The sequence below is a fragment of the Oncorhynchus nerka genome, linkage group LG26, assembly GCF_034236695.1.
Source record: "Oncorhynchus nerka isolate Pitt River linkage group LG26, Oner_Uvic_2.0, whole genome shotgun sequence".
Lineage (NCBI taxonomy): Eukaryota > Metazoa > Chordata > Actinopteri > Salmoniformes > Salmonidae > Oncorhynchus > Oncorhynchus nerka.
The window spans coordinates 15,060,176-15,085,020 of record NC_088421.1 but is presented as its reverse complement, the minus strand read 5'-3'; the positions used below and the strand labels follow the sequence as shown (position 1 = coordinate 15,085,020).

At 42.7% G+C, this 24,845-nt stretch overlaps 2 protein-coding genes across 4 annotated transcripts; one reads left to right on the top strand and one right to left on the bottom strand.

Moving 5' to 3' along the window:
- The first annotated feature begins 3,090 nt into the window (after nt 1-3,090).
- LOC115110547 (eukaryotic translation initiation factor 3 subunit G-like) lies at nt 3,091-6,481 on the top strand. Of its 2 annotated transcripts, none has more exons than XM_029636300.2 (10): nt 3,091-3,154; nt 3,241-3,287; nt 3,609-3,697; nt 3,831-3,890; nt 4,858-4,989; nt 5,174-5,366; nt 5,462-5,581; nt 5,845-5,981; nt 6,128-6,234; nt 6,405-6,481. In XM_029636300.2, the coding sequence occupies exons 1-10, from the start codon at nt 3,132-3,134 to the stop codon at nt 6,418-6,420; spliced, it is 924 nt and encodes a 307-aa protein (XP_029492160.1). In that variant the 5' UTR covers nt 3,091-3,131; the 3' UTR covers nt 6,421-6,481. The 2 variants fall into 2 exon arrangements, with proteins under 2 accessions (XP_029492160.1, XP_029492161.1); XM_029636301.2 differs by having other exon boundaries at nt 3,093-3,154; nt 4,885-4,989.
- Nucleotides 6,482-6,604: 123 nt separating this feature from the next.
- LOC115110546 (DNA (cytosine-5)-methyltransferase 1-like) lies at nt 6,605-24,010 on the bottom strand. 2 transcript variants are annotated; one of them, XM_065010133.1, is made up of 33 exons: nt 23,889-24,010; nt 23,509-23,734; nt 23,179-23,254; nt 23,016-23,091; nt 22,886-22,926; nt 22,744-22,798; nt 22,580-22,663; nt 22,278-22,387; nt 22,052-22,170; nt 21,812-21,904; nt 21,530-21,681; nt 21,153-21,340; nt 20,764-20,778; nt 20,308-20,491; nt 15,625-15,722; nt 15,108-15,261; nt 14,830-14,945; nt 14,540-14,741; nt 14,236-14,372; nt 13,465-13,644; nt 10,715-10,939; nt 10,328-10,520; nt 10,103-10,193; nt 9,829-9,957; nt 9,395-9,677; nt 9,139-9,280; nt 8,820-8,986; nt 8,547-8,724; nt 7,953-8,148; nt 7,535-7,698; nt 7,229-7,345; nt 7,026-7,134; nt 6,605-6,892 (listed from the first exon to the last, which is right to left on the bottom strand). In XM_065010133.1, the coding sequence occupies exons 1-33, from the start codon at nt 23,910-23,912 to the stop codon at nt 6,840-6,842; spliced, it is 4,377 nt and encodes a 1,458-aa protein (XP_064866205.1). In that variant the 5' UTR covers nt 23,913-24,010; the 3' UTR covers nt 6,605-6,839. The 2 variants fall into 2 exon arrangements, with proteins under 2 accessions (XP_064866205.1, XP_064866206.1); XM_065010134.1 differs by lacking the exon at nt 20,764-20,778.
- Between the last annotated feature and the right edge of the window lie 835 nt (nt 24,011-24,845).

Sequence of the window (24,845 nt, the reverse complement as noted above, 5' to 3'; positions counted from 1 at the left end):
TATAATTGCAATTCAACGTTGCCATGGTTTGCTGAGCTAGATGCACGTAGCCTATAGCCCCTGAAAGGCCCACATCTAATTTCAGGGAAAAGTCCACATTGAAACTGACATTAATTAAATGTGGAGAATGATACATACTCGATATGGCTGTGATGCATACGCGATATGGCTGTGACCATGATCACAATTGATAACTTCCAATTTAATTAACTATTAAGAATTGCATAATAACAAAAGGCTACAACAAAAATGGAGTTATATTTATTAAAGCCGTAAACAAGTAGCACAAATTGATTTGCACTGACTCCAGTGATATCGTAAATTCAAAATATTTATTGTACTGTGTCAAATGGTAGGTCACAGTAGCCTAGAATGGCATAGAAATTAATAGCCTACTTGATGGCCAACATATGCAAATGTGGCCTATCATTCTCCACATTTAATGTTAGTTTCATAGTGGACTTTTTCTCCATAAGCTCCATTTTAAATGTCCACTCTAGAGAGCTGCGCGAGTGGACATGTGAAACGGAATTTATGGAGGAAAAGTCCACTATGAAATGGACATTAAATGTGGAGAATGATAGGCCACATTTGCATATGTTGGCCATCAAGTAGGCTTTTAATTTCTATGCCATTCTAGGCTACTCTAGAACTGAGCATGAGTAAAACCCTTCGCTTGATACGGTTATCCATAAGAAAAGTCGACATTTGAATGCAGTTTACTTTAATCCACCTCTGGGCGAATTTATCTAAAGAGCTCTAGAGCACATAAAGTCATTTCCCGAGGCTTTGTCGCCATTATATCAGTTCTAGTGCATTAATATGTTTTATGGAAACATAATAAATAGCCTACCTACAACTGGTAAAAGTTGTCACGATGTGCATGCATGCTGCACTGTCTCCTTGACTCAACAGTATGGGATCAATATCATGCCAAATGTATTGTGAACATACAGCATGCATTTTGTATTCGTGTATCATGATCTGTACAAATAAGTACCAATCCACAATTGTAAATCACCAATCCACAAATGTAAATCATTATATATTGCATTAGAATTTTGACAGATATGGCAAACCTGCAACGCCATATTTGGAAGCGCTAAGGTCACCTGACTTTTGGCAGGGATTTGACAACAAGAAAAAGACAAAAAGTTCTCACATGTAGAAAGCGATTTGAAGTACCCCTAGAAAGCATGGTGGTTACCGTGTTATAATTTCTGCAGCCTTGTAAGGCAGGCATCAACATGGCCGAATGAGAGGCTGCCAGCGATTTATAGAAATCGTTTCCTACTGGTACAAACCTTTTTTCTATGAATACAAATAGCTTTTTTGGGGGTCATTGTCCTGTTGAAAAACAAATGATAGTCCCACTATGAATACAAATAGCTTTTGGGGGTCATTGTCCTGTTGAAAAACAAATGATAGTCCCACTAAGCGCCAACCAGATGGGATGGAGTATCGCTGCAGAATGCTGTGGTAGTCATGCTGGATAAGTGTGCCTTGAATTCTAAATAAATCACTGACAATGTCACCATCAAAGCACCCACACCATCACATCTCCTCCTCCATGCTTCATGGTGGGAACCACACATACAGAGATCATCCGTTCATCTACTCTGCATCTCACAAAGACACGGCGGTTGGAACCAAAAATATCCAATTTGGACTCATCAGACCAAAGGACAGATTTCCACCGGTCTTGTTCATTGCTCGTGTTTCTTGGCCCAAGCAAGTCTCTTCTTATTATTGGTGTCCTTTAGTAGTGGTTTCTTGGCAGTAATTCGACCATGAAGACCTGATTCACACTGTCTCCTCTGAACAGTTGATGTTGAGATGTGTCTGTTACTTGAACTCTGTGAAGCATTTATTTGGGCTGCAATTTCTGAGGCTGGTAACTCTAATGAACTGATCCTCTGCAGCAGAGGTAAATCTGTCTTCCTTTCCTGTGGCGGTCCTCATGAGAGCCAGTTTCATCATAGCGCTTGATGGTTTTTGCGACTGCAATTGAAGAAAGTTTAAAAGTTCTTGATAGTTTCCGGATTGACTGACCTTCATGTATTAAAGTAATGACGGACTGTCATTTCTCTTTTCTTATTTGAGCTGTTCTTGCCATAATATGGACTTAGTATTTTACCAAATAGGGCTATCTTCTATATACCACCCCTATCTTGCGGTTAATTTGCAATCTACAAATGATTTGTAATTATGCTCTGGCCCCCCGACCTACCACTCAAGAAAAAGTTGGCCCCCGGCTGAATCTAGTTGATGATCCCTGCTTACGGGCATGTGTAGGAGGGAGATTCCTTGGTGTAAGACATGTGCAGAATGGGGCATTAGGCAAAGGAATTTGTAGCATTGGGGAAAGTAGTGGTATGTGTTAATTGTAGGGGTGCCCATGGGGCTGGGGATCAGAAAAGTCCGGTGCAAGAGAGGCAGGTTGAGGTTTCCAGGGTTACAGTAGTTGTTATATGCTGAGGCAGGGAAGGAATTAGAGGAGGGTGGGTCAAGGGGAAGGGATCCTGAGAGGAGTGGTGTAAATTGTAGATCTGTAACAGTACAGAGGGATAGGCCAAGTGATATATGTTTCAGTAAGATTGGATTTTTAGCAATTATAGCAATGGTTATCAACTGAACTGCAGGGATGTAATGTACATCGCAGAAAATCGAGGTTGTGGTGGCATCTGCAGAAAGGTTTTTTGTTGTTGTGCGAGACTTGATGTCAGAAGAGTTACAGTGTGTTAAGTCTTTTCAGGCTGTTGGCCTGAGGTAGGAATAAATATATTTAAAAAGTGGAGCAGGGGGGTGGTTTATTTTTATATGGTTTATTATTATTATATATTTTTTTGTGTTTAGATGGTAGGGTATTTGTTGATCAAAAACAAATTCAAGCAAAGTATAAGGTAGTTATACTCCAGTCTAGTAACGTTAGGTTGCGGTAATTCAACATTAATTGGTTGCCAACCGCCGATAAACCTCATCGAATAAGATTTTGTGCCCGATCGTTTAAGTTGCATTAAGTAGCCTCCATACCCGTTGGTGGCACTCTAGCTATCCTATTTGGTAAGCTTTTTAGTTTGTGTCGTTCGTGTATTTTTCCTTGTTCTCTGGCCGCTGCGCGCACAGACAGAATGCCGTCGATTGAATACGACGAGTGAGTTCTTCAATACAAATATAATGATTATCGTATATATCATGTCTTTGAATTATCAAACACTGTGTGTTAATCCTTCTTTCTAGTTCCAAGCCCAGTTGGGCCGATCAGGTTGAAGAGGAGGGAGACGAAGGTAAGAGGCTGGATAGCATTAACTTGCTAGCTAAACCAGGCGATTTCCACGTGTATTTTTTTCTTCATTATAGTCGTTAGTTTCTCTGTCACACTTCGTAGTCAGTACGACAATTTTGGGGATTTGTCAGGGAGAAGGCTACCCCCCCCCCCCCTAATGTTAGTTGGCTAGCTAGTAACGAACGTTAGTCTGTCAGGGAAACAAAGTCTACTCGTCATATGGTGGGTAGTTGGTGGTAGGCAGACAATCCACTAACAGACAGTATCGATATTATTGTTAACTATCAGGACCTTATTTGTGTGTTGTCATCCCCACCACCAGGTACCCTACCCCCTCTAAAAGAAACCGTAAAAGGAAATGTCAAAACCATCACGGAATACAAGATCGACGAGGATGGAAAGAAGTTCAAGGTACTTTTTTGTTTTAATACTCATCCAAATAGGAGAGTGGGTTTCTTGATTCCTTCCCACACAGTCTACTGCCCCTGATGTCTGAATCAGATGTAACTAACCAAGAATTGAACATTTGTCATTTGTGTTATAGATTATTCGCACCTTCAAGATTGAGACTAGGAAGGCCTCCAAAGCTGTTGCCAGGAGAAAGGTCAGTATTTTATTTGGGAATTTAGCACAATCTTAACATTTGTTGCACAACACCTCAGTATTGAGTTTGATAGAATTGTACATTAACCCTTTACACGTGTACCTGTATATGGATGGGAAATGACAGATTTGGAGGCAGTGGCTGTACAATTAACATGCTATGCACGACATCAGAGCTCAGGGTCTCCTCAGCTTTGTATGGGTTTTGACTGACAGCTGTTCTGAACTTGAGCACTGCGTGTGACAAGAAGTTTCTCCCATCCATCCCGCTAGTTGGGTAACTTTAGAATGGTTTTGTCTGAGTGAGGGAAATGCTGTAAATTACAAGGCTCTATGTGTTTTGTGACAGATGAGATGTTACGGATTATAGTAAATACCACTGATGTCATACGAGCAAGCCAAACACACGTTAGTCTAAATGGGCACTTCACATTTCCATATCCTAAGACTCATTTAATATAACATCTATGATCACAATGTTTGATATACAGTTACAAGATGACATGGCATTATACCCCCCCCCCCCCATACTGAATACTGTTGCCAAATACAACAGGTGCTTACTTACAAGCAATTAACCAACAATGCAGTTATAAGAAAAAAATAAATATATATCAAATAATCAAGGAACAACAATAAAATAACAGTAGTGAGGCTATATACAGGGGGTTCCGGTACAGAGTCCATGTACAGGGCCACCGGTTAGTCCAGGTAATATGTAGGTAGAGGTAAAGTGACTAAGCATGGATAATAAACATAGTAGCAGCAGTGTAAAAATGGGTGGGGTAGGGATAATGCAAATAGTCCAGGTAGCCATTTGATTAACTGTTCAAGAGTCTTATGGCTTGGGGGTAGAAGCTGTTAAGAAGCATTTTTGACCTAGACTTGGCACTCCGGTACCGCTTGCTGTGTGGTAGCAGAGAGAACAGTCTATGACTAGGGTGGCTGGAGTCTTGGACAATTTTCAGGGCCTTCCTCCAATCCCCTTCTATCAGAACTGGAAGAAGTTTGGCAACTCGGAGTATGACCCACCAGGTCCCAATGTTGCTGATACCACAGTCAGTGATGATGTCTTCATGGTGTTCATCTCTAGCAAAGAGGTAAGGAGCCAGTGAGAGAAGCTGATCTAGTATTGTTCTCTTTGAGCCATCAGAGATCTCTTCAGTCACAACAATCCAACAATATGTTTTTGTATGATGTAGTTATATGATCCTTGTTCATTGTCACCTTTTAGTTCCGGTATAAATCAGTGATGACATGTAATAACCTGAATCCTTCTATCAGGACCTGAATGCCCAAGACGTGGAAGAGGACCCCATGAACAAGCTGAAGGGACAGAAGATAGTGTCCTGTCGAATCTGTAAAGGAGACCATTGGACCACCCGTTGCCCCTACAAGGACACTCTGGGTCCCATGCAGAAGGAGCTGGCCGAGCAGCTGGGCCTGTCCACTGGAGACCCGACGAAGACTGCAGGAGGTATTGTCATAATTGCCCATAGCTTAGTTATATTGTGGTTAATGATTTTGTTAAATTGACATCACTGATGGATATTTTTTTAAACTTTGTTTCAGACGAGCCTGAGCCTGCCGCACCAGCTGCAGGGAGCAAAACAGGGAAGTATGTGCCCCCCAGCCTGAGGGATGGCAACACACGTAGAGGAGAGTCCATGCAACCCAATCGCCGTGGTGCATGTACGTATGATTCAACTTTTCCACTGTTTTCTAGAATAAGGAGCATAGTCTATGGAGTCACCAGAACAACACCGTAGTCTCGTTTGAGAAGTATCTTGATGTCTGGACAACACTCATGGTCCTGGTTCAGCATGGAGCAGTCGAAGCAAAACATTTCTCCTCTTGATTTCATTTGGGGAATTCCAACAAAGCCAGGCATTTTGGTAAGAGGCCTAAACGGCTGAGGGTGAGAACTCAAACTAACAGTGTGTATCCTTCCACAGCTGATGACAACGCCACCATCCGTGTGACCAACCTGTCTGAGGACACCCGTGAGACGGATCTGCAGGAGCTCTTCAGGCCGTTCGGCTCAATTTCCAGGATCTACCTGGCCAAGGACAAAAACACAGGCCAGTCCAAGGTGAGAGCAGCAGTTCAAATCGTTACTAGTTTAGAAGTGTATACATGCACCAGCAAGTTAATGGAGTAATTGAAAATTGTGGGAGCATTTACAGGTCTTTCAGAAGTTCAACTGGTTGGTTTATTCTGAAATTGTTTGTCCTTCAGGGCTTTGCCTTCATCAGTTTCCACCGCAGGGAGGATGCAGCCAGAGCCATCGCAGGAGTGTCAGGATTTGGATACGATCATCTTATCCTCAATGTGGAATGGGCCAAGTGAGTATTGTTTGACTTGTGATGAGCGATTCATGTCAGATGGAGCACTCATCAGGAACTACAGATTCCATTATGCATGGAAAGCTTTGTGGCTGTTTAGAATCTAGACACTTCACTAAATTGCATCGGATTTATTTACTAATTTTATTCAACCATCTTTTCCCTCCCAGACCATCAAACAACTGAGATGGCGATTACATTTCATTCATGTAGTAAAATGTGACTGAATAAAGACTTAGTAAATCCTGGTGTCTCTACAGAACCTTTTTATTGGGTATATTGGGATGACCATTCAACATAAGCGCCACTATGCACTGATGTTTGCTGCAGTTTTGAAAAATCTGACAAATTGATGTACTGAAGGCCAAGATGACACCATTTAATAAGAGCTTTATTTGAAATATTACAACATATAAAAACTACATACGATTCACGTTCCAAGCAGATATTTGCAAATACAGTTAAAATCATTTAGAAAATCATAAACATGGAATGGTACTGCAGACTGGCCAGCTCATTTTAAAAATATGAGGATCTCCTGTGGCTTGGTGGGCTTCAGGGAATTTGATGACTCAGTGGAAAGGGGATTGGAATAGGGCTGGGCACTAGTCCGACACCATCTTCTCCTGTTTGAGGTTCTCTTCCTGCTTCCCGTTCTCTGAGGGAAGAAAATGACATTGTATGGATACAGATGACATGCTTCCCATCCACATTAAAGCCACTATCAGTAATTCACCCAAATGAGCAGCAGTAGCCAATACAGAATAGAATGCACTTTGCGCAGGCCTAACCTTTCTCATTCTCTTTTGTATCGTCATGCTCCTTGATCCGCTCTAGGACACACTTCTTGATCTCTAGTCCAATGGCTCTGGAGAGTGGTGGAGGAACAGCGTTGCCAACCTGATTTTTTTGGGGGGGGGACAGTGTCACTCAAAGGCACTTTCTGGGAGGGGATTGAATTCCAGATGGAGAACAGAGAGACCAAGTCCAGTACCTGTCTGTGTTTGTCCAGAACGTTTCCGAAGAAGCGGTAGGTATCAGGGAAGCCCTGAGAGCGGGCACACTCCCTCACACTGACCACTCGGTGCTGCTCTGGATGCAGGACACGACCCTGACACATGACGGGACATTTTAGTACCCAAAGCATCCAACATTACAGCTCTGAGGAAGGGACCCCAATACATTTCTATAGACTAGTATTTACAACCACTGTACAGGTTATTACATGGCTGTGTCCCGAGGTGAAATGGTCCTAGCCATTCATCAATTCCAATAGAACTGGTACAGTATTAGATTTTACCTGCTTGCCCATGGGCTCAGGGTTGGTAACGGTGGTGCTGAAGAAGCCGTCCCACTCCAGCCTGCCGTAGAGGCCGGCCCAGTGGTTGTGGCGGTTCCCCGTGTGGGGCAAACACCAGGGGATCAGTGTGTTGAACTGCCTGTCAGCAGGGTCACAGGGCACCCCTAGAGGACAGGATGGCAATAAGAACATATCTACAGCATTACAACAACCCCTTGGATTTGCCATCTGACCTGAAAGTGCCATAAAAATGAACATGTTAAGACTATTTGTCAGAGTCATGAACACTCCAAGCACCCAATGTTTTAGCCAAGAGGCTAAACTGATAACTTTTTTTATTTTTTAAATATATATATTTTTAAATCCATTAAGCATTTCATAACATTTGTATGGCCTAAGTATCCATGAAATGTAGTACCTCCTGAACAAGTACAAACACCCCTCAGTGCTCCAGAGCTGCTGCGACCATTCTTCTTGTCAGGGTGGGTGTAGCGGAGCTTCTTAGATGAGGTCCCATCTCTCAGCCGGACCTCAATGTTGGGCAGGTCCCTCCAGTCAGAGCCAGGCGCCAGGGGGATGTGCCTCATACGGGCAGCTACAAGGGCACTCAAGTCCTGGGAACAAAAGAGGGACTTTGTTTCAGGGAAAGCCATCCATCCTTGTGACAGTTCTCAGTGCATATATGGGGCATTGCATAATTCCATTGAGAAGCAACCATTTTTACTCCTAGTTCTACTTCCAAGATGATCCATTCCTGTTTTGATACACTCATGTAGACAGACACCACACGCCATGAATTTAACCAACACCGCAAGCATTAGAGGCACTACAAATTCGCTCTCAAAGTGTGGTGCTCTGCTTCTGTAAAAACCAAAACAGCTTTTCACTAAGCTGCACCGAAGTCTAATAGCGGACTAAATTATCCAAGAGAAGGCCGAGCCACACCTTTGGCTGTTCTAACAAGTTAATGCTGAGCCACCAGGTGATTGTAACTATGAGGCAGCAACTGTACCTTGCAGATGTGGTCTTTGAGGATGGGCTGGTACTGTGTGCCTCTGATCTGCCTCTGGAACCAGGACTGGGGCTCTCCGTTGTAGGAAATCTCCAGAGCAGACGCTCCGTTGCGGATCTCTGGCAGGTCAGACATGGTGTCCCTGACTGTGATGGTCCTGTACACACCGCCATTACCTCTGAAACAGGAAGGAACCATCAGAAACTAGACAACCCTCATCCTTCACATCACAAGCTATACAACACGCGTTTATATTGACTGGTGGCTGGTTACCGTGTGACGTTGCTGAAATATTTCTTATCGTCCACCACCACGTTGAGAGAGCATGCCCGGGGAGCAAACACATGCAGGGGCTCTGGGTAGCGAGGAAGCTTCTCCCCAGGCGCGGCCGCCAGGATGATGGCCCTGCGCCGTGTCTGAGCCACACCGTACTGCCCAGCCTGGGAAGTGGACAGCAGGGGTCAGGCTTAAGCATATCCCATGGATGACCTTCACAACATGTAGCACCATAACTAAAATTGCATAATACTGCAGACTATTGGATTCATAAATCAGAAAGAAACATGCCAGCTTAAGTTAACTAATAACTCACCTGAAGGACTCCGAATGTGCACTGATAGCCCATGCGGACAAGACAGCGCAGAGTCAGTTTCAGGACCATGGAGCTTTTGAAGGAGACAAAGTTCCTCACGTTCTCAAGCAGGAAGAACTTGGGTCTGTAGTAGTCGCAGTAACTATAGGAGAATACACATTAGGGGAAAAGTATACAACTACACAGCAACCACTTAAGACTGGAGCTTCTGTACTTGGACAGATCAATAATATACTCCTACATATGTTTAACTGACCTGAGATAAGACACCACCAGAGAGTTTTTGAATTTGGAGTAGGTTCTGGAGTTGAAGCGGTTCATGCCGCTGAAGCCTTGACAGGGAGGGCCTCCACACAGCATCTCCACGTCTCCCTTCTGGGGCAGCCGCTGGCCCAGGGAGTTGGTCTTCTCTCCAGACATCACCAGCTTTAACAGCACATTGCAGTCCTCTGTAAACACTGTGGTGCCCGGGTTGTTCAGTCTGAAGGCCTGGGCTGCTGGGTCCCACATCTCGATAGCCCACAGAGTCTCGGCGATACCTGACAGGTAGGAGCAACAAATTGCAGTCACTATGTGGCCTGACAAACACTTAACTCTTGTAAGAAATTCTCCCTGTATATTAAAATAAGTTCCCTCGGTCACCCACAACTTAGACATTTCCCAAGCTGTTGAAGTGAAGAAACTACTAACCAGCTTGGTGGAAGCCTTCAGAGAGCCCACCGCAGCCAGAGAACACGTCCAGGGTACGCAGCTTGGGTACCTTGGGGTCCTGAGGCTCCTGGTCTGGAGGCTCCTGAGCAGAAGACGACTTCCCTTTACCTGGAGGGCAGGGGGTTTGGAGCCACAGTTACAACAGTAGTCGGAGAAGCCTCATGACAAGCCTAAACCTCTAATAGGCAAGAGGACATTTCAAAAGGAGAGAACTATGTGACTGGCAATAAGTCCCACAGAGGAGAGTAGTTACCTTTGCCCTTCCCTTTCCCCTTGCCCTTGTTCACAGCAGAGCGGGCATGGTTGGGTGGGTCCTCAAAGCTCTTGGACTTGGCATTATAAGCCTTTGAGTTAGAAGGAGACCGATATTTCCATCTTGAGCAAACTTCATTGAACAAGCATTTCAGCTACTTAGCATGCAAGAATAACATGTGAAGTTAAAAGTTGCTCAATTGCTTCTCATCTAGTCCAGCCTCACCTCAAGGAAGTAGAATCGGTCAGGTCCACCTGAGGAGAAGTCCTGAACGGTCTCATTCAGGTCCTCTCCGTACTCCACACGACACCGGCCCAACACCTCTGACACGTTGACTGTCACTTCCTCGTCACTCCAGTACAGCTGGTTGATGTCTGTGTGGTAACCTGCCTTCGCCCCCTTGTGAGTGTTCTCAGGCCTGACAGAGGGTGAACATTAAGAGTACAGTAAAACCAAAATACAGACATGCACGTATTGGCACCAGTTCACATCCCTTACAGTGGAGATTCATTTTAGGCCACAATTCTCATTGTACAAAAGTCACTAAATTTGACATGGATCCAAGGGGTCCTTCTTTGCAGTTCTACAATGACATTTGACTTGGGCGCTCACCTGTAGAACTTGTACAAGCGCAGTTTGACTTCAGACACGTCAGCCTTCCCGTTGCTGCGTCTGTGGCAGAAGATCTCCTTGATGCGTCCCACTCTGAAGGGCTCAGGGGCATCCAGGTTGGAGCCCTTGATGTAGTCTGAATGCTTCCTGTAGTACTCTGGGTACAACTCCTCATCCACATCCTCCTTCCTGTGAGGACGCTTCACTGGACTGGCTGCCTTCACACTGAGCACACAAGAAAATAATGTTAATGTAAGGGTAGATTTTAAAATTATTATTTGCCAACACTAGGATTTGCCTAGTTGTCCCCAATGGAGACCATGCCTATGTAAGGCAGTGGTACTGAAACTTTCAGCAGGGACCCCATTTTTGCACCAGAATCTCTTGGGACCCACCCCTCCCAAATCAATACAATTAGATTTACATCAAATTATCTTCAATTCATTAGATGTATCCCTTAACTTCTTGGTGACAGGGGGCAGTATTTTCACATCCAGATGAAATGCATGCCCAAATTCAACTGCCTGTTACTCATCCCCAGAAGATAATATATGCATATTATTATTAGTAGATTTGGATAGAAAACACTGAAGTTTCTAAAACTGTTTGAATCATGTCTGAGTATAACAGAATTTATTTAGCAGGCAAAACCCTTCAGATCTTTTTTGTTTTGTTTTTTGAGGGCACTCTTTTCAATACGTTTTCCATTGGGAATCCAGATTCCTAAGGGACCTTCTTGCAGTTCCTAACGTTTCCACTGGATGTCAGTCTTCAGAAATTGGTTGAGGTTATTCCTTTGTGTAATGAAGTAGCCCTGTTCAGAACGAGGGTCACTTCAAGTGTACTGTTAGATAGAGGCGGGTGACCAGAAAGCTAGCTACAGTTTATTTTCCTCCTGTATCGCAGACAGATAATCCAGTCTTCAATTTGATCTATTATTTATGTTAACTCCTGAAACTAGGGGGCACTATTTTTATTTTTGGAAAAAACAACGTTCCCAAAGTAAACCGCCTATTTCACAGGACCAAATGCTAGAATTGACAGCTTAGGATAGAAAACACTAAAGTTTCCAAAACTGTCAAAATACTGTCTGAGTATAACAGAACTGATATTGCAGGCGAAACCCTGAGGAAAATCCAATCAGGAAGTGCCTCTTATTTTGAAACCGTTGTGTTCCTATGCACCCCTATTGGCCATTGAAAGGGATATCAACCAGATTCCTTTTTCTACGTATTCCCTAAGGTGTCTACGGCATTTTGACGTAGTTTCATGCCTTTATGTTGAAGAATGAGCGTAAACGACTACATTGCGTAAATGGCCAGCTGAGGGCTCAGTGATTTTTGCGTAAAAGACCCCGAGGTAGTCATTTTTCCTCTCGCTCCTACTGAAAAGCCAATTGTCCCGGTTGATAGATTATCGAATAGATATTTGAAAAACACCTTGAGGATTGATTATAAAAAACATTTGCCATGTTTCTGTCGATATTATTTGGAATGTTTTTCGGCGTTGTCGTGACCTCTATTTCAGGTGGATTTCTCAACATAACGTGACAAACTGAGGTATTTTGGGTATAAAAATAATCTTTATGGAACATTTGCTGTCTAACTGAGTTTCGTCAGTGAAAACATCTGAAGATCAAAGGTTAACGGTTCATTTGATTGCTTTTCTGATTTGTGACCAAGTTTCCTGCTGCTAGCTGGACATAATGCTATGCTAGGCTGTCAATAAACTTACACAAACGCTTGTCTTGCTTTGGCTGTAAAGCATAATTTCAAAATCTGAGATGACAGGGTGATTAACAAAAGGCTAAGCTGTGTTTCACTATTTCACTTGTGATTTCATGAATATTTTCTAGTAATATTTTTTGACCGTTGCGCTATGCTAATTAGTGTAGTTGACGACAATTCTCCTGGATCCGGGATGGGTATTTCCAAGAGTTAATGGGACATATTGGAGTGCCGACAAAAGAAGCTCGTCAAAGGTAAGGCATGAATTATATTTTTATTTCTGCGTTGTGTCGCACCTGCAGGGTTGAAATATGCTTCTTTGTTTACGGAGGTGCTATCCTCAGATAATAGCAGCGTTTGCTTTCGCCGAAAAGCCCTTTTGAAATCTGACATGTTGGCTGGATTCACAATTTGGTATCTTACATGTGCGATTTCATGAAAGTTAGATTTTTATAGTAATTTATTTGAATTTGGTGCTCTGTATTTTCACTGGCTTTTGGCCAGGTGGGACGGGACGCTAGCGTCTCACATATCCCAGAGAGGTTAACAGTTCTTTCTCAAAAACATTTGTCTACTGTCCCATACAATAAACTGTACTCTTAATTTGTGTTGTTGCGACCCCACTGCAATTACCCCACGACACCAACTTTGAATACCACTGATGCAAGAGAATCAACGAGGGGCTTTGCATCCTATGAAAATCATGAATGTGGAAGGTGTTCCACAATGTGCTAGCAGAGCTGAACTAAAATGCCATGGAGTTGCATTATTGTCCAGAGAATGCTTAGAGTCCAGAATGGATGCCTTTTATACCAAGGCTATAATTGAACACATTTGCCACTAGAAATGTTTAACATCCACTGAAGTAGATAGCAAGTTCACAAGATCACTACCGGTACATTGTTTTGGTCACCAAGGCAACTAGACTTGCTAGTTCAACAAACCAAACCTAGCTTACCAATCAGAAACAAGTATTCAACAATGCCATGTATAAGTGTCAGTATTCCTGGATGTTCCACTCACCTGAAGTTGTATGCGTCGGGCGGTAGGTAGCAGTTGTCTCCCACCCTGAACTGCTCTCCCTTCAGGCAGGCCAGAGCATATAAGGCCTTGGAGTCGTGGTCCTCGTCCTTTATGGGTTCAAACACCCGAGGAGACTCCTTCTCTTCCCTCTCCTCAACCCTACTACAGCTGGCACAGAAGCTGAAATACAGGAGACACGGTAACCCAAGACCAACTTACTAATCCTCCTATCAAAATGTCAAACACTTAAGGTTCATAGACATTGCTAAGTAAAATTCAACGACTTTCAAGCACTGAATTGTAATTTGAAGACCTCAATTTGTATTGAATTGCAGTATAGAAGAAAAACAGCATTACCACTTGACAAGCCTTTCCAAAGGCACTATGCATTGGAATTCAACATTTTGCCATTTGAGATGTAGGGTATTGTATCATGTTTCTCAAACAAAAAACAGCCAAAATGTCCTTTTGTATGGCAAGCCACATTCGAGACAACATTTGATGTCATAATAACCGTACATGGTTTTACCGCAACACCAGTCAATTGAAACTGTAGGAAAGAAATGAAAGTCTACATCACAAACTGATCAGAAATTAAATCGTTGGAGCAGGAGATTAAAAAACCTTGGCTAAAACACATTTCAAAATTATTTTAAGAACCACACCGAGGAATTGTTCGCTTTTCAAGGTATTCCAGTACTAGATTTTCAGAGCTCCAAATGTAAGTACTTATAGCACGGATAGGGCTGTCAAATGTCAATTATGACTCACTTGAACTTGCAGTCCACTTGGGGTGTGAAGGTGGGCGGGGTCTCAAAGCGGGCACATTCTCCTTCATACCACAGCTGGTAGAAGAAATTCTTCCCATTGTCATCGTCAATCACCTTGATGTCCTCTACCATGCCACCCTGGAAACACAGTGGTACAAAATACATCAGTGATGAGGTGCATTGAGTAGTAACTGTATAGACAATTGGCATGGCAATGACTGTAGGAGTTGAAAAGACCGTGCACACAGATCTGGGACCAGGCTAGCGACTCCGCTTAAAGAGCGATAAAGCCAATGAATTCTTACCTCCATAAACCAATTGTCTGAAGGGGCCTTGTACATGACGTTGACCTTGCCCTCTAAGTAGCTCAGCTGCATGTCTTCACAGTCCTCGACCAGGAACAACTCCAGAGGGTCAGAGGACTCCCCCAGTACAGTATCTGTACCACGGCAAAACCAGTGGGCATGAAACCACTTCCCATTGTTGTCCTCCCACAGGGATGTGATCCTGGAGACCCAAGACAGTCAACACCTGACCCAGACAGAAACCAATAGAAAAGGCAAAGTCAAGATTCTTAAACTGTTATAGGACCTACCTGGCCAGGTAGAGCAGGATTGATGGGTCATCAGAGCTGACAGAAACACAGTCTCCCACCTCCAGCACCTCGTTGTCCATACGCGCCTTCATGTAGTACTGCTTCTTCCCCTCAGTCTGAACACAGGAGGGAGAGGAGAGAACCTTTATCACAATAGCTGTTTGCATTGCAGCAAGTCAGTGAAATTACATACACATTTTTTATATTAAAAGTCTGGTGTACTAAGGGATATTTTGATCAGTTTGAGGTTAAGAACATCAACACTAAGGAGTACATACTTTGATTGAGTCTCCAACCCAGGTCAGCTTGCCATTGCTCTGCTTCTTAGTCTTGGCCTTGGACACCTTCTTTGAAGGGGCCTTTACAGGCAACAACTCTTCCTCCTCTATGTTCTCATCATCCTCAGCCTCCTTTACTGCCAGGTTGGGGCATCTGGTGGGGAAATTACATTCGCTAATGTGATTTGCTCCCTTATCAATGAGTTCAAGCCACCATACCTACAACATAAGCCCCCAATTTGAAATAAAGGGCTCTGAAGATGTTCATTAGCTGGCTAGCATAGCCCCATTCCCAGTTCCACCCCATGGCCCAGTTCACACTTGGCAGTTAAAAAATAAAATCGAGTCGAGTCAGTTTTAAGAGTCTCGGAACTGTCTAGCATTTTTCCAGAATGAGCTCATGGGAAGGAAGTGTTCTGGAACAAAAATGGTATGAGTGTTCAGTTACAGCCATGGCAGCCACCATTTATCTAGGCAGCTAAGGGGGAAGAGGGGCACTAAAGACCAGCTAACTTACCTCCTCTTCTGGCAAGCCTGCTTGCTGCGACCACTACCCCCGAACTTGATCATGTCCTTGCAGGCTGAACACTTGCCACAGTCTGGAACTAGGCAAACCTGGAGACAGAAGAATGAGAACATGCGTTTTAAACTAGGGCATTTCATACCAAAGCTGCAGCCTAAAGTCACATCGAGACTTGGTTTCCTCCATCAGTCGCTCTTCTTTCACCCCAGCTGCCAAACGACCATCCTACCCATGCTAGAATACGGAGATGTAATTTAGAGAGCGGCAGGTAAGTGTGCTCGAGCGGCTAGATGTTCTTTACCATTCTACCATCAGATTTGCCACCAATGTTCCTTATAGGACACATCTATGTATACCAGTCACAAGAATGCTTACTTGTAAAACCTTCCTAGGCCTCACTCCCCCATATCTGAGATAGACAGCAGCCCTCGTCCTCCATATACAACACCTGTTCCCAATAATGTTTGTACCATGTGTTGCTGCCATACTGTTGTCTTAACCTCTTGGGTAGGGGGCAGTATTTCCACATCTAGATGAGTGCCCAAAGTAACATGCCTGTTACTTAGGCCCAGAATCTAGGATATACATATAATTGGTAGATTTGGATAGAAAATACTCTGAAGTTTCTAAAACTGTTTGAATGATGTCTGAGTATAACAACTCATATGGCAGGCAAAAACATGAGAAAAAAAAAAATCCAACCAGGAAGTGGGAAATCTGAGGTTTGTCAGTTTTCAAGTCTTTGCCTATCCAATATACAGTGTCATATTGCACTTCCTAAGGCTTCCACTAGATGCCAACAGTCTTTAGAACCTTGTTTCAGGCTTCTACTGTGAACGAGGAGAGAATAAGAGCTGATTGAGTAAGAGGTCTGGCAGAAGCCATGAGCTCGGTCAGGCGCGTGTCCGTGAGAGGTAGCAGTTTTCCTTTTCCTTTCTAAAGACAAACTAATTCTCCGGTTGAAACATTGAAGATTTATGTTAACATCCTAAAGATTGATTCTATACATCGTTTGACATGTTTCTACAAACTGTAATGGAATTTGACTTTGTCTGGCCTGCGCGTCGTGAATTTGGATTTGTGAACTAAATGCAAACAAAAAGGGGAGGTATTTAGATAAATTATGGACTTTAATCGAACAAAAAACATTTGTGGAACAGGGATTCCTGGGAGTGCATTCTGATGAAGATCAAAGGTAAGTGAATATTTATAATGCAATTTCTGACTTCTGTTGACTCCACAACATGGCGGGTATCTGTATGGCTTGTTTTGGTCTCTGACCGCTGTACTCAAATTATTGCATGTTGTACTTTTTCAGTAAAGCCTTTTTGAAATCTGACAAAGCGGTTGCATTGAGAAGTTTATCCAAAGTTCCATGCATAACACTTGTATCTTTTATCAATATTTATTATGAGTATTTCTGTAAATTGATGTGGCTCTCTGCACAATCACTGGATGTTTTGGAAACAAAACATTACGGAACATAACTCGCCACTGTAAACTGAGATATTTGGATATAAATACGAACTTTATCGAACAAAACATACATGTATTGTGTAACGTGAAGTCCTATGAGTGTCATCTGATGAAGATCAAAGGTAATTGATTAATTTCTCTTTCTGCTTTTTGAGACTCCTCTTTGGCTGGAAAAATTGCTGTTTCTGTGATGAGGTGCTCCCCTAACAATCGCATGGTATGCTTTCGTCGTAAAACCTTTTTGAAATTGGACACTGGTGGGATTAACAAGTTCATCTTAAATGGTGTAAAATATTTGTATGTTGAGGAATTTTAATTATGAGAATTCTGGTGTTTGAATTTGGCGCCCTGCACTTTCACTCACTGTTGTCATATAGATCCCATTAAAGGGATCTCGGCCGTAAGAAGTTAACCTTTTGTAGTTTTTCAAAGATTGGCCTACCGAATAAAGTGTCTATGGAGTCAAGTTGCACTTCCTATGGCTTCCACTAGATGTCAACAGTCTTTAGAAACTGGTTTGAGGATTCTACTAGAGAGGGGCTCATGAGACCTGTTTGAGTCAGTGGTCTGGCATAGTGTCTCAGGCTCGTGACAGAGTTAGCTTTTGTTCCAGTGCTTTTCTTCAGGACATAGGAATTCTCCAGTTGGAACCTTGATGTTTTATGTTAAAAACATCCTAAAGATAGAAATATGTCAAACGATGTATGGAATCTAAAGGTCTGTAATGGAACAGAGTTTGTCTGGACGAAGTGCTCGCTCCTCATGAAGATGGATTACTGGGCTGAACACGCCAACAAGTGGCTATTTGGACAAATTATGGACTAAATCAGTAATTTGTCGACCTGGGATTCCTGGGAATGCCCTCTAATGAAGAGCAAAGGTAAGTGAATATTTATAGTGTTATCCAAAATGGCAGATATTCCTCTGGCTGTTTGGTTCTGAGCGCCGATCTCAGATTATGCTTTTTCCGTAAAGTTTTTTTGTTAATCTGACACAGCGGTTCCATTAATTTGAGGCGAGGCGTTCCCCTCAGGGAACTCCACCCCCCCACCCCGTTCAGCTGAAACAGTGGCGCAGGGAATGCAAAAATATTCTTTAGAAATATTTAACCTCCACACATTAACAAGTCCAATACCTCAAATGAAAGATAAACACCTTGTTCATCTACCCATCGTGTCAGATTTTTTAAATGGTTTACAGTGAAAACACAACATATTTATGTTAGACCACCACCAAACCAAAGAAAAAACAGCCATTTTTTCCAGCCAAAGATAAAATCACAAAAGCAGGATTAAAAATAAAATCACTAACCTCTTGAAAATCTTCAGATGACAGTCATATGACATGTTACACAGTACATTTGTTTTGTTTGATAATATGCATTTTATATCCATAAATCTCAGTTTACATTGACGCCATGTTCAGAAATTCCTCCAAAATATCCGGAAGAATTATAGAAAGCTTCGTCAGATAACAGAAATACTCATAAACTTTGACTAAAAATACATGTTCTACATATAATTAAAGAAACACTGGTTCTTAATGCAACCGCTGTGTCAGATTTATTTTAAACGTTACGGAAAAAGCCTAACATTGCAATAATCTGAGACTGCGCTCAGATGTAACAATATTTCTCCGCCATGTTGGAGTCAACAGAAATACAAAATTACAACATAAATATTCCCTTACCTTTGATGATCTTTCATCAGAATGCAAGGAGTCCTAGTTCCACAATAAATCGTTTTGTTCCAGAATGTCCAATACTAGTGTCCAAGTAGCAGCATTTGCTATCACTTACAGCTCATATGCCCAAAAACTGACTTCTGGTCCAGGATAACTTGCATGAAAACTTCCAAAAGACATATTCCAGGTCGAAAAAAATTGGTCAAACAAAGTGCAGAATCAATCTTCAGGATGTTATAATCATATATATCCAATAACATTCCAACCGGATCATTCGTTTTCATCTGGGGCTGATTGGAACAGCCGTAGCACACAGAGAAATGCGCCACAACAAAATGGCATTCTCTTGCGACACCTATTTTCCCTCCCATTAGGTCAAAGTTCACAGCAAATGCTCCATTACACTTTCTACTAAATGAGGATATCAGTGGAAGACGTAGGAAGTGTTTCCAGATCCATAACTTGTTGGGAAGGGAGGGGCGTGACGTCAAAGTTGCCCCAACTTTTTGTAGATTGCCTGCCCTGTGAGTTCTGTTATACTCAGACATAATTCAAACCGTTTTAGAAACTTGTGTTTTCTATCCAATAGTAATAATAATAATAATAAAGCATATATTAGCAATTTAGGACAGATTTTGATGCAGTTCACTATGGGCACGCAATTCATCCAAAGTGAAAATACTGCCCCCTATCTCCAACAGTTAAGGAGAAGTCTCTTTAATTCTGTGAATAACACTTGTATCTTTTATCAATGTTTATTATGAGTATTTCTGCAAAATCAGATGTTTTAGACAAAGCATTACTGCACTTAACGCGCCAATGTAAACAGAATTTTGGATATAAATATGCACATTATCGAACAAAACATACATGTATTGTGTAACGTGATGTCCTATGAGTGTCATCTGATGAAGAGCAAAGGTTAGTGAATATTTTATCTATATTTTAGCTTTTTATGACTCCTATCTTTGGCTGGAAAAATGGCTGTTTAATTTTTTTTTTTTTTAGACTTGGCTATGACCTAACAATCATATGTTGTGCTTTCGCTGCCAAACCTTTTTATTTTTAAAAATCGGACACGATGGGTAGATTAACAAGATGTTTCTTTCATTTGCTGTATTGGACTTGTTAATAATGTGTGAAAGTTACATATTTCAAAAAAATATTTTTGAATTTCGTGCGCTGCCTTTATTGGAATTTTGTCGAGGGGTTCCGCTAGCGGAACGCCTGCACTAGAAATGTAGTGTTGTGTCCTATATTTTTAATCCCAGGCTCCCATCCCCACAGGCGGCCTTTTCGTAGGCAGTCATTGTAAATAATTTGTTAACCGACTTGCCTAGTTAAATTAATTCTAAAGTGCTACATACTTCAATTATGAACAGAAGACTGTTCCAATTAGTTGCATAAGGGTTTAGCTAGTGCGAGTGGCAGAAGGTTTGCACTTATTCAAAGTGCAATTAAATAAGGCTCCCCCCAGCCTTGGCTCAACCTTATTCAGATTGGCACTTAGTAAGTTACCTCACAGACACCACAGCGCTGGCGTTTGATTCCACCATCCTTCTCATTCTGATCAATCTGGTCAGAGAAGAAAGTGTCAAAGATCTTGTAGACCAGCTTGGTGGTAGTCGCTCTAGTGGGCCCTCCTTTGCTGTCCTTCTCAATCTTGGTGGGATGGCGGATGGCCTGTCTTCTAGCAGCTCTCCTATGAAGGCAAAGAAGCAGGTGGTTGGGTGATGGCCCAATGCAATCAATTATTTTAACTAATATTAGTACAAATGTAGTAATGCTGTGTTCAAGCTCCCGACAGCCAAAGCAGCCATGCTTTTAGTAGGCATGCAGCAGATTTTTTTAAATGACAAACACAAATTGGGATGAGCTATACAGTTCACCAAATTGCTATGACAACACATTTGTTGCAATGCACACCAAACAAGCCAAGGATATATTCAGACCGAAGGGCTGTAGAATACCTACCAGTACAACAGCATGCTGCATTAGGGAATGTCAAGAGGATTGTTAAACACCAGGGATCAGAGGGAACAGACAGCAGGGAGACAAACATGACCCCCTTATTGTTCCACAACACAAATCAGCATGTGAACATACACAGCTCTGGTGGCTGGACCTTTAGCTTTACGGTTTCAACATAAAATGAACCACAGCCAAATTAAGACTGAATTGCATCTTCAATCCAGCTACTGACAGACAAGTCTGCCATTTTAACTTCATACTAAGAGTTATGATTCTCTTCCAGCCACACAGCCTAGTAAGAAGCAGACAGCACTAAAGGGGAAGGACAGGGGGGTTGTGCTTATAATGGCAAGTCTGTTGCAACATCAGACAATACCAGGTCCTATCATTACCTCTTTCCCAGGGTGACCCCAGCCAGCTTGATCAGGTCCCTCATGCAGGGGGTGACGATGATGGGCTGCTCGTCAGAGTCCCCGGCCTCGTCGTAGCTCTCCACCTGCTCCACCACAAACTGGGCGTGGCGCAGCAGCGTGTCCTCTGTGAAGCGGTTGAAGTTCAGCCCAGCAGGAGGCACTGTGGTCTTAGGGGCAAAGAGGAGAGCTGGCGAGTCAAGTCAGTGCTAAAGCTGATGTTGCAATGTGTGAAGATTTGGACCATGTTCATTAAACAAAAAAAAACCTGCATTTATCCATTGAACTTTAGTTTGAAACATTTTGCACTACTGAACACAACCCTGGTCAAGTGTCTACACCAAACATTAGTATTTCACCTCAATCTTGTTGAGGAGGTCCTCATAGCTGACGTCAGGGTTCTTCTGCAGGAACTCCACCACCATCTTGCTCATGTAGATCTTCTCCTGCATCACGGCGAAGATGGGGGCGTACTCTTCCCTAGGATCCATCAGGATGTAGTCAGCAAAGGCTGGAGAGAGAAGACGTCATGGGTTAGAGATCAGAGTCACTATATACACACACCCCATGAGTATAGGCATTAGGCTAATGTTTTAACCTTCAATCCACTTAAACCTAAAGGAAGCTCTTCATTAGATTACCTGTAGTGAACCCAATTAAGGCCTTCTCTCCTCCGTCAAAACCAGTGATCCACCAGGCATTGATGGGACCAAGCTTTTTGGCAGGAACCCCACCTAGAAGAATAGCAGTACAGTAGTTAGCCAGATGTACACCACTCAAGTATACCTCACATAAAATGGTTTAGTAAAAATAGTTGATTTAGAATGGTTGGAGAAAAACAAGTATATAAACAGTTAGTGTGAAAAAGGTCAGGGCCATACCATCCATGCAGGGGTTGTCATCATAGATGGGCTTGACTGCACAGCTGAAGTACAGCTCAACATTCTTCTCAATGAGCCCAGAGTCAAATGGACACAGGTGGCCACGCTTGTCATAAACACTGCAACAAAGAACAGTTCACTTTTACCAAGGTGACAGCAAAAAACATGCACTAAAAGGCTGATGCGGTATACATTGTCGAAGGGACAGCATGAAGGGACCACTCACCAGAAGTTGGTAATCTTGTGCTGGGGTAGTTCTTCGTAGTTCTCAAAGCCGTCTTCGTTTGAGTCAAACAGAGAAAGGCGCTCGTCTGTTAACATTTCTGGCTCATCCAGCTGTAAAAATACAAACATAAGCAAGAAAAGTAATGGTTTCATTGATTGTTCTACCAGAATAACTCCATATTGTTTTACTCTATAAAAGCCTATTTAGTGCAAGTCATCATTCAACAATTATCCAGTTGGCCCCAATGATACGTTAAATTGGCACCGTATCACATTTTCTGTAGTCACACTAGAGTTTCTCACCGCATTATCAGGATCTCCCTGAAATAACTTGAGGTCCGAGTCATCCAGATACTGCCTGCAGTCTGGACATTTAGGGGGCGGAGTCTGAAACAGGAGATGAGAATCAGTGACACAGCAACTCTGCACCAAAATTATAACTGTGTGAGTGCAGGAATAGGCCTCACCTTAGCTGGAGCCACTTGCTTCATTTTCTCACTAGTGGTGTCCTCTGCAACTGGCCTGAGAAGAGAGATGTGACAGTCAATGCAAATTGGAGGAAGGGTGTGGCCAATTGAAGGGAGGGGGTTAGAAGGTGGAAGGTCTCACTTATTGTCTGGCTCCACTTTAAAACGCTTCTCTTCCGGTGTCTACAACAGAAAGGACTGATTAGCAGGGGCATTGATTAATAAGAGTAAATCACAAGGTTTGAGTGGCAGGTGCCAAACAATAAGATCACCTCTTCCTCCATGTCCCGCTCTTCCACTTTTCCATTTGTAACCTCTCCATTCACCTCATCAGACTTGCACGTCTGACTGCAAGGGAGCAAGAGGAAAGTTTACTCATGAGCAGAATGCATAAGACCTTGAAAGGTTAAGGAAAACAGATGAGTTCCTACTCACACTTTGGAGAACATTGATAAGATGGTCGGTTGTTTCCCGGAGACAGAGTTTCTTGTGACCCTGGAACCAGGAGATTCTGGACATAAGCAAAGAAACAAATGTTTTATTATTTAAGGATTTGGAATCAATTGCACATGCATACATGTGCCTCAACACTTGGTCATTTCCCAAAATGTACAGTTCTCTAAAGATGTGTTTGGTGTTTTACAAGTTGCTTGGTCAAACAATTAGATGGACATCAGAACCAATCTTTCAGAGCAAGAGACATCACAGAAAAGTAAGGGATACTGTATAGATTTCAAATGGATGTTCCCAGCCACTCCTACTCACTCTTGGGCTCAGAGTCTGACTTGATCTTCCGTCCTCCCTTGCCTTTGGGGGCAGAAGGGGACTTAATGGCATCAGCCTCTTTGGTGTCCATGATTCCATCATCATAATCCTCTTCCTTGTGAGAGTCACCATTTGCTGCAGAGCCATTTGTTTTGCCATTCTTGCAGTTCTGCTCCACACACAGCTCACGTCCCAATAGGGCCTTCACCTTAGAGAGGTAGCCATCCTGAGGGGAACATGCAGGCCCTAGTTAAAAGCACTGCACTATATAGGAAATAAAGTGCCATTTTGGACAAACCCAAAGATAATATTTCTGTGGAGTGAGTGATGGGCCAGAGTGAGTGGATTCGTTAGAGTGACAGGATGCAGCCACAACTCACCATTGAGATCTCTGAACTCTTCATCTTGGCTTTCAGGCTGCTGAGCTGGTCCTGGGCATCCGCATGCAGGAAGTCCTGCACCAACTCCACCTTTTCTTTGACAAGGTCCTATGAGTTAAATAAACTCGTTTAAGACCTGCTTTGGAAGGTGCTACCCATCTAAGTTATTTTAAGTGCTTAGCCACAAGCAGTTCACTCGCTTACTGTGAGGAAGACTATTGTAGCATGAGGTCTGATACCAACAGGCTCAGAGACAGCTTGTAGCTACAAGCCACCAGAATGTTGAACACTATGCAGCCCTCCTCACATTTATCTTGTACCCCAGTATCTCTACTTGCACAGCTGTGTGATATTTTTTCTTTCTGCACATCTACCATTCCAGTGTTTAATTGCTATATTGTAATTACTTCATCACCATGGCCTATTTATTGCCTTACCTCCCTTATCCTACCTCATTTCCACATACTGTATATAGACTTTTTCTACTGTATTATTGACTGTATGTTTGTTTATTCCATGTGTAAACGGTTGTGGTGTGTCAAACTGCTTTGCTTTATCTTGGCCAGGTCGCAATTGCAAATGTGAACTTGTTCTCAACTAGCCTACCTGGTTCAATAAAAGGTGAAAAAATAAATACAAATCCACACGATTGCATGCCACAATAATGCACAATGTAAACACTTGCCCTGCAATCCCAAAAACAGGTGTAAATAGACTATAGATGTGCATTCGTGTATTATACTTATGCTAAAATGTTTATTCTAATTTGAGCCATTTACTTTCTCTTGTATTATTTCATATTGCCAAGCGACCTGCAAGTAAGCATTTCGTTGGACGATGCATACCATGTGTATCTTGTACATACGACGAATACAACTTCACAAGGGGATAGTCATGATCGGCTTTCTGGGCATTAGTCAACGATGAAATAACATAGAAAACGTAAACAAGTCTTTA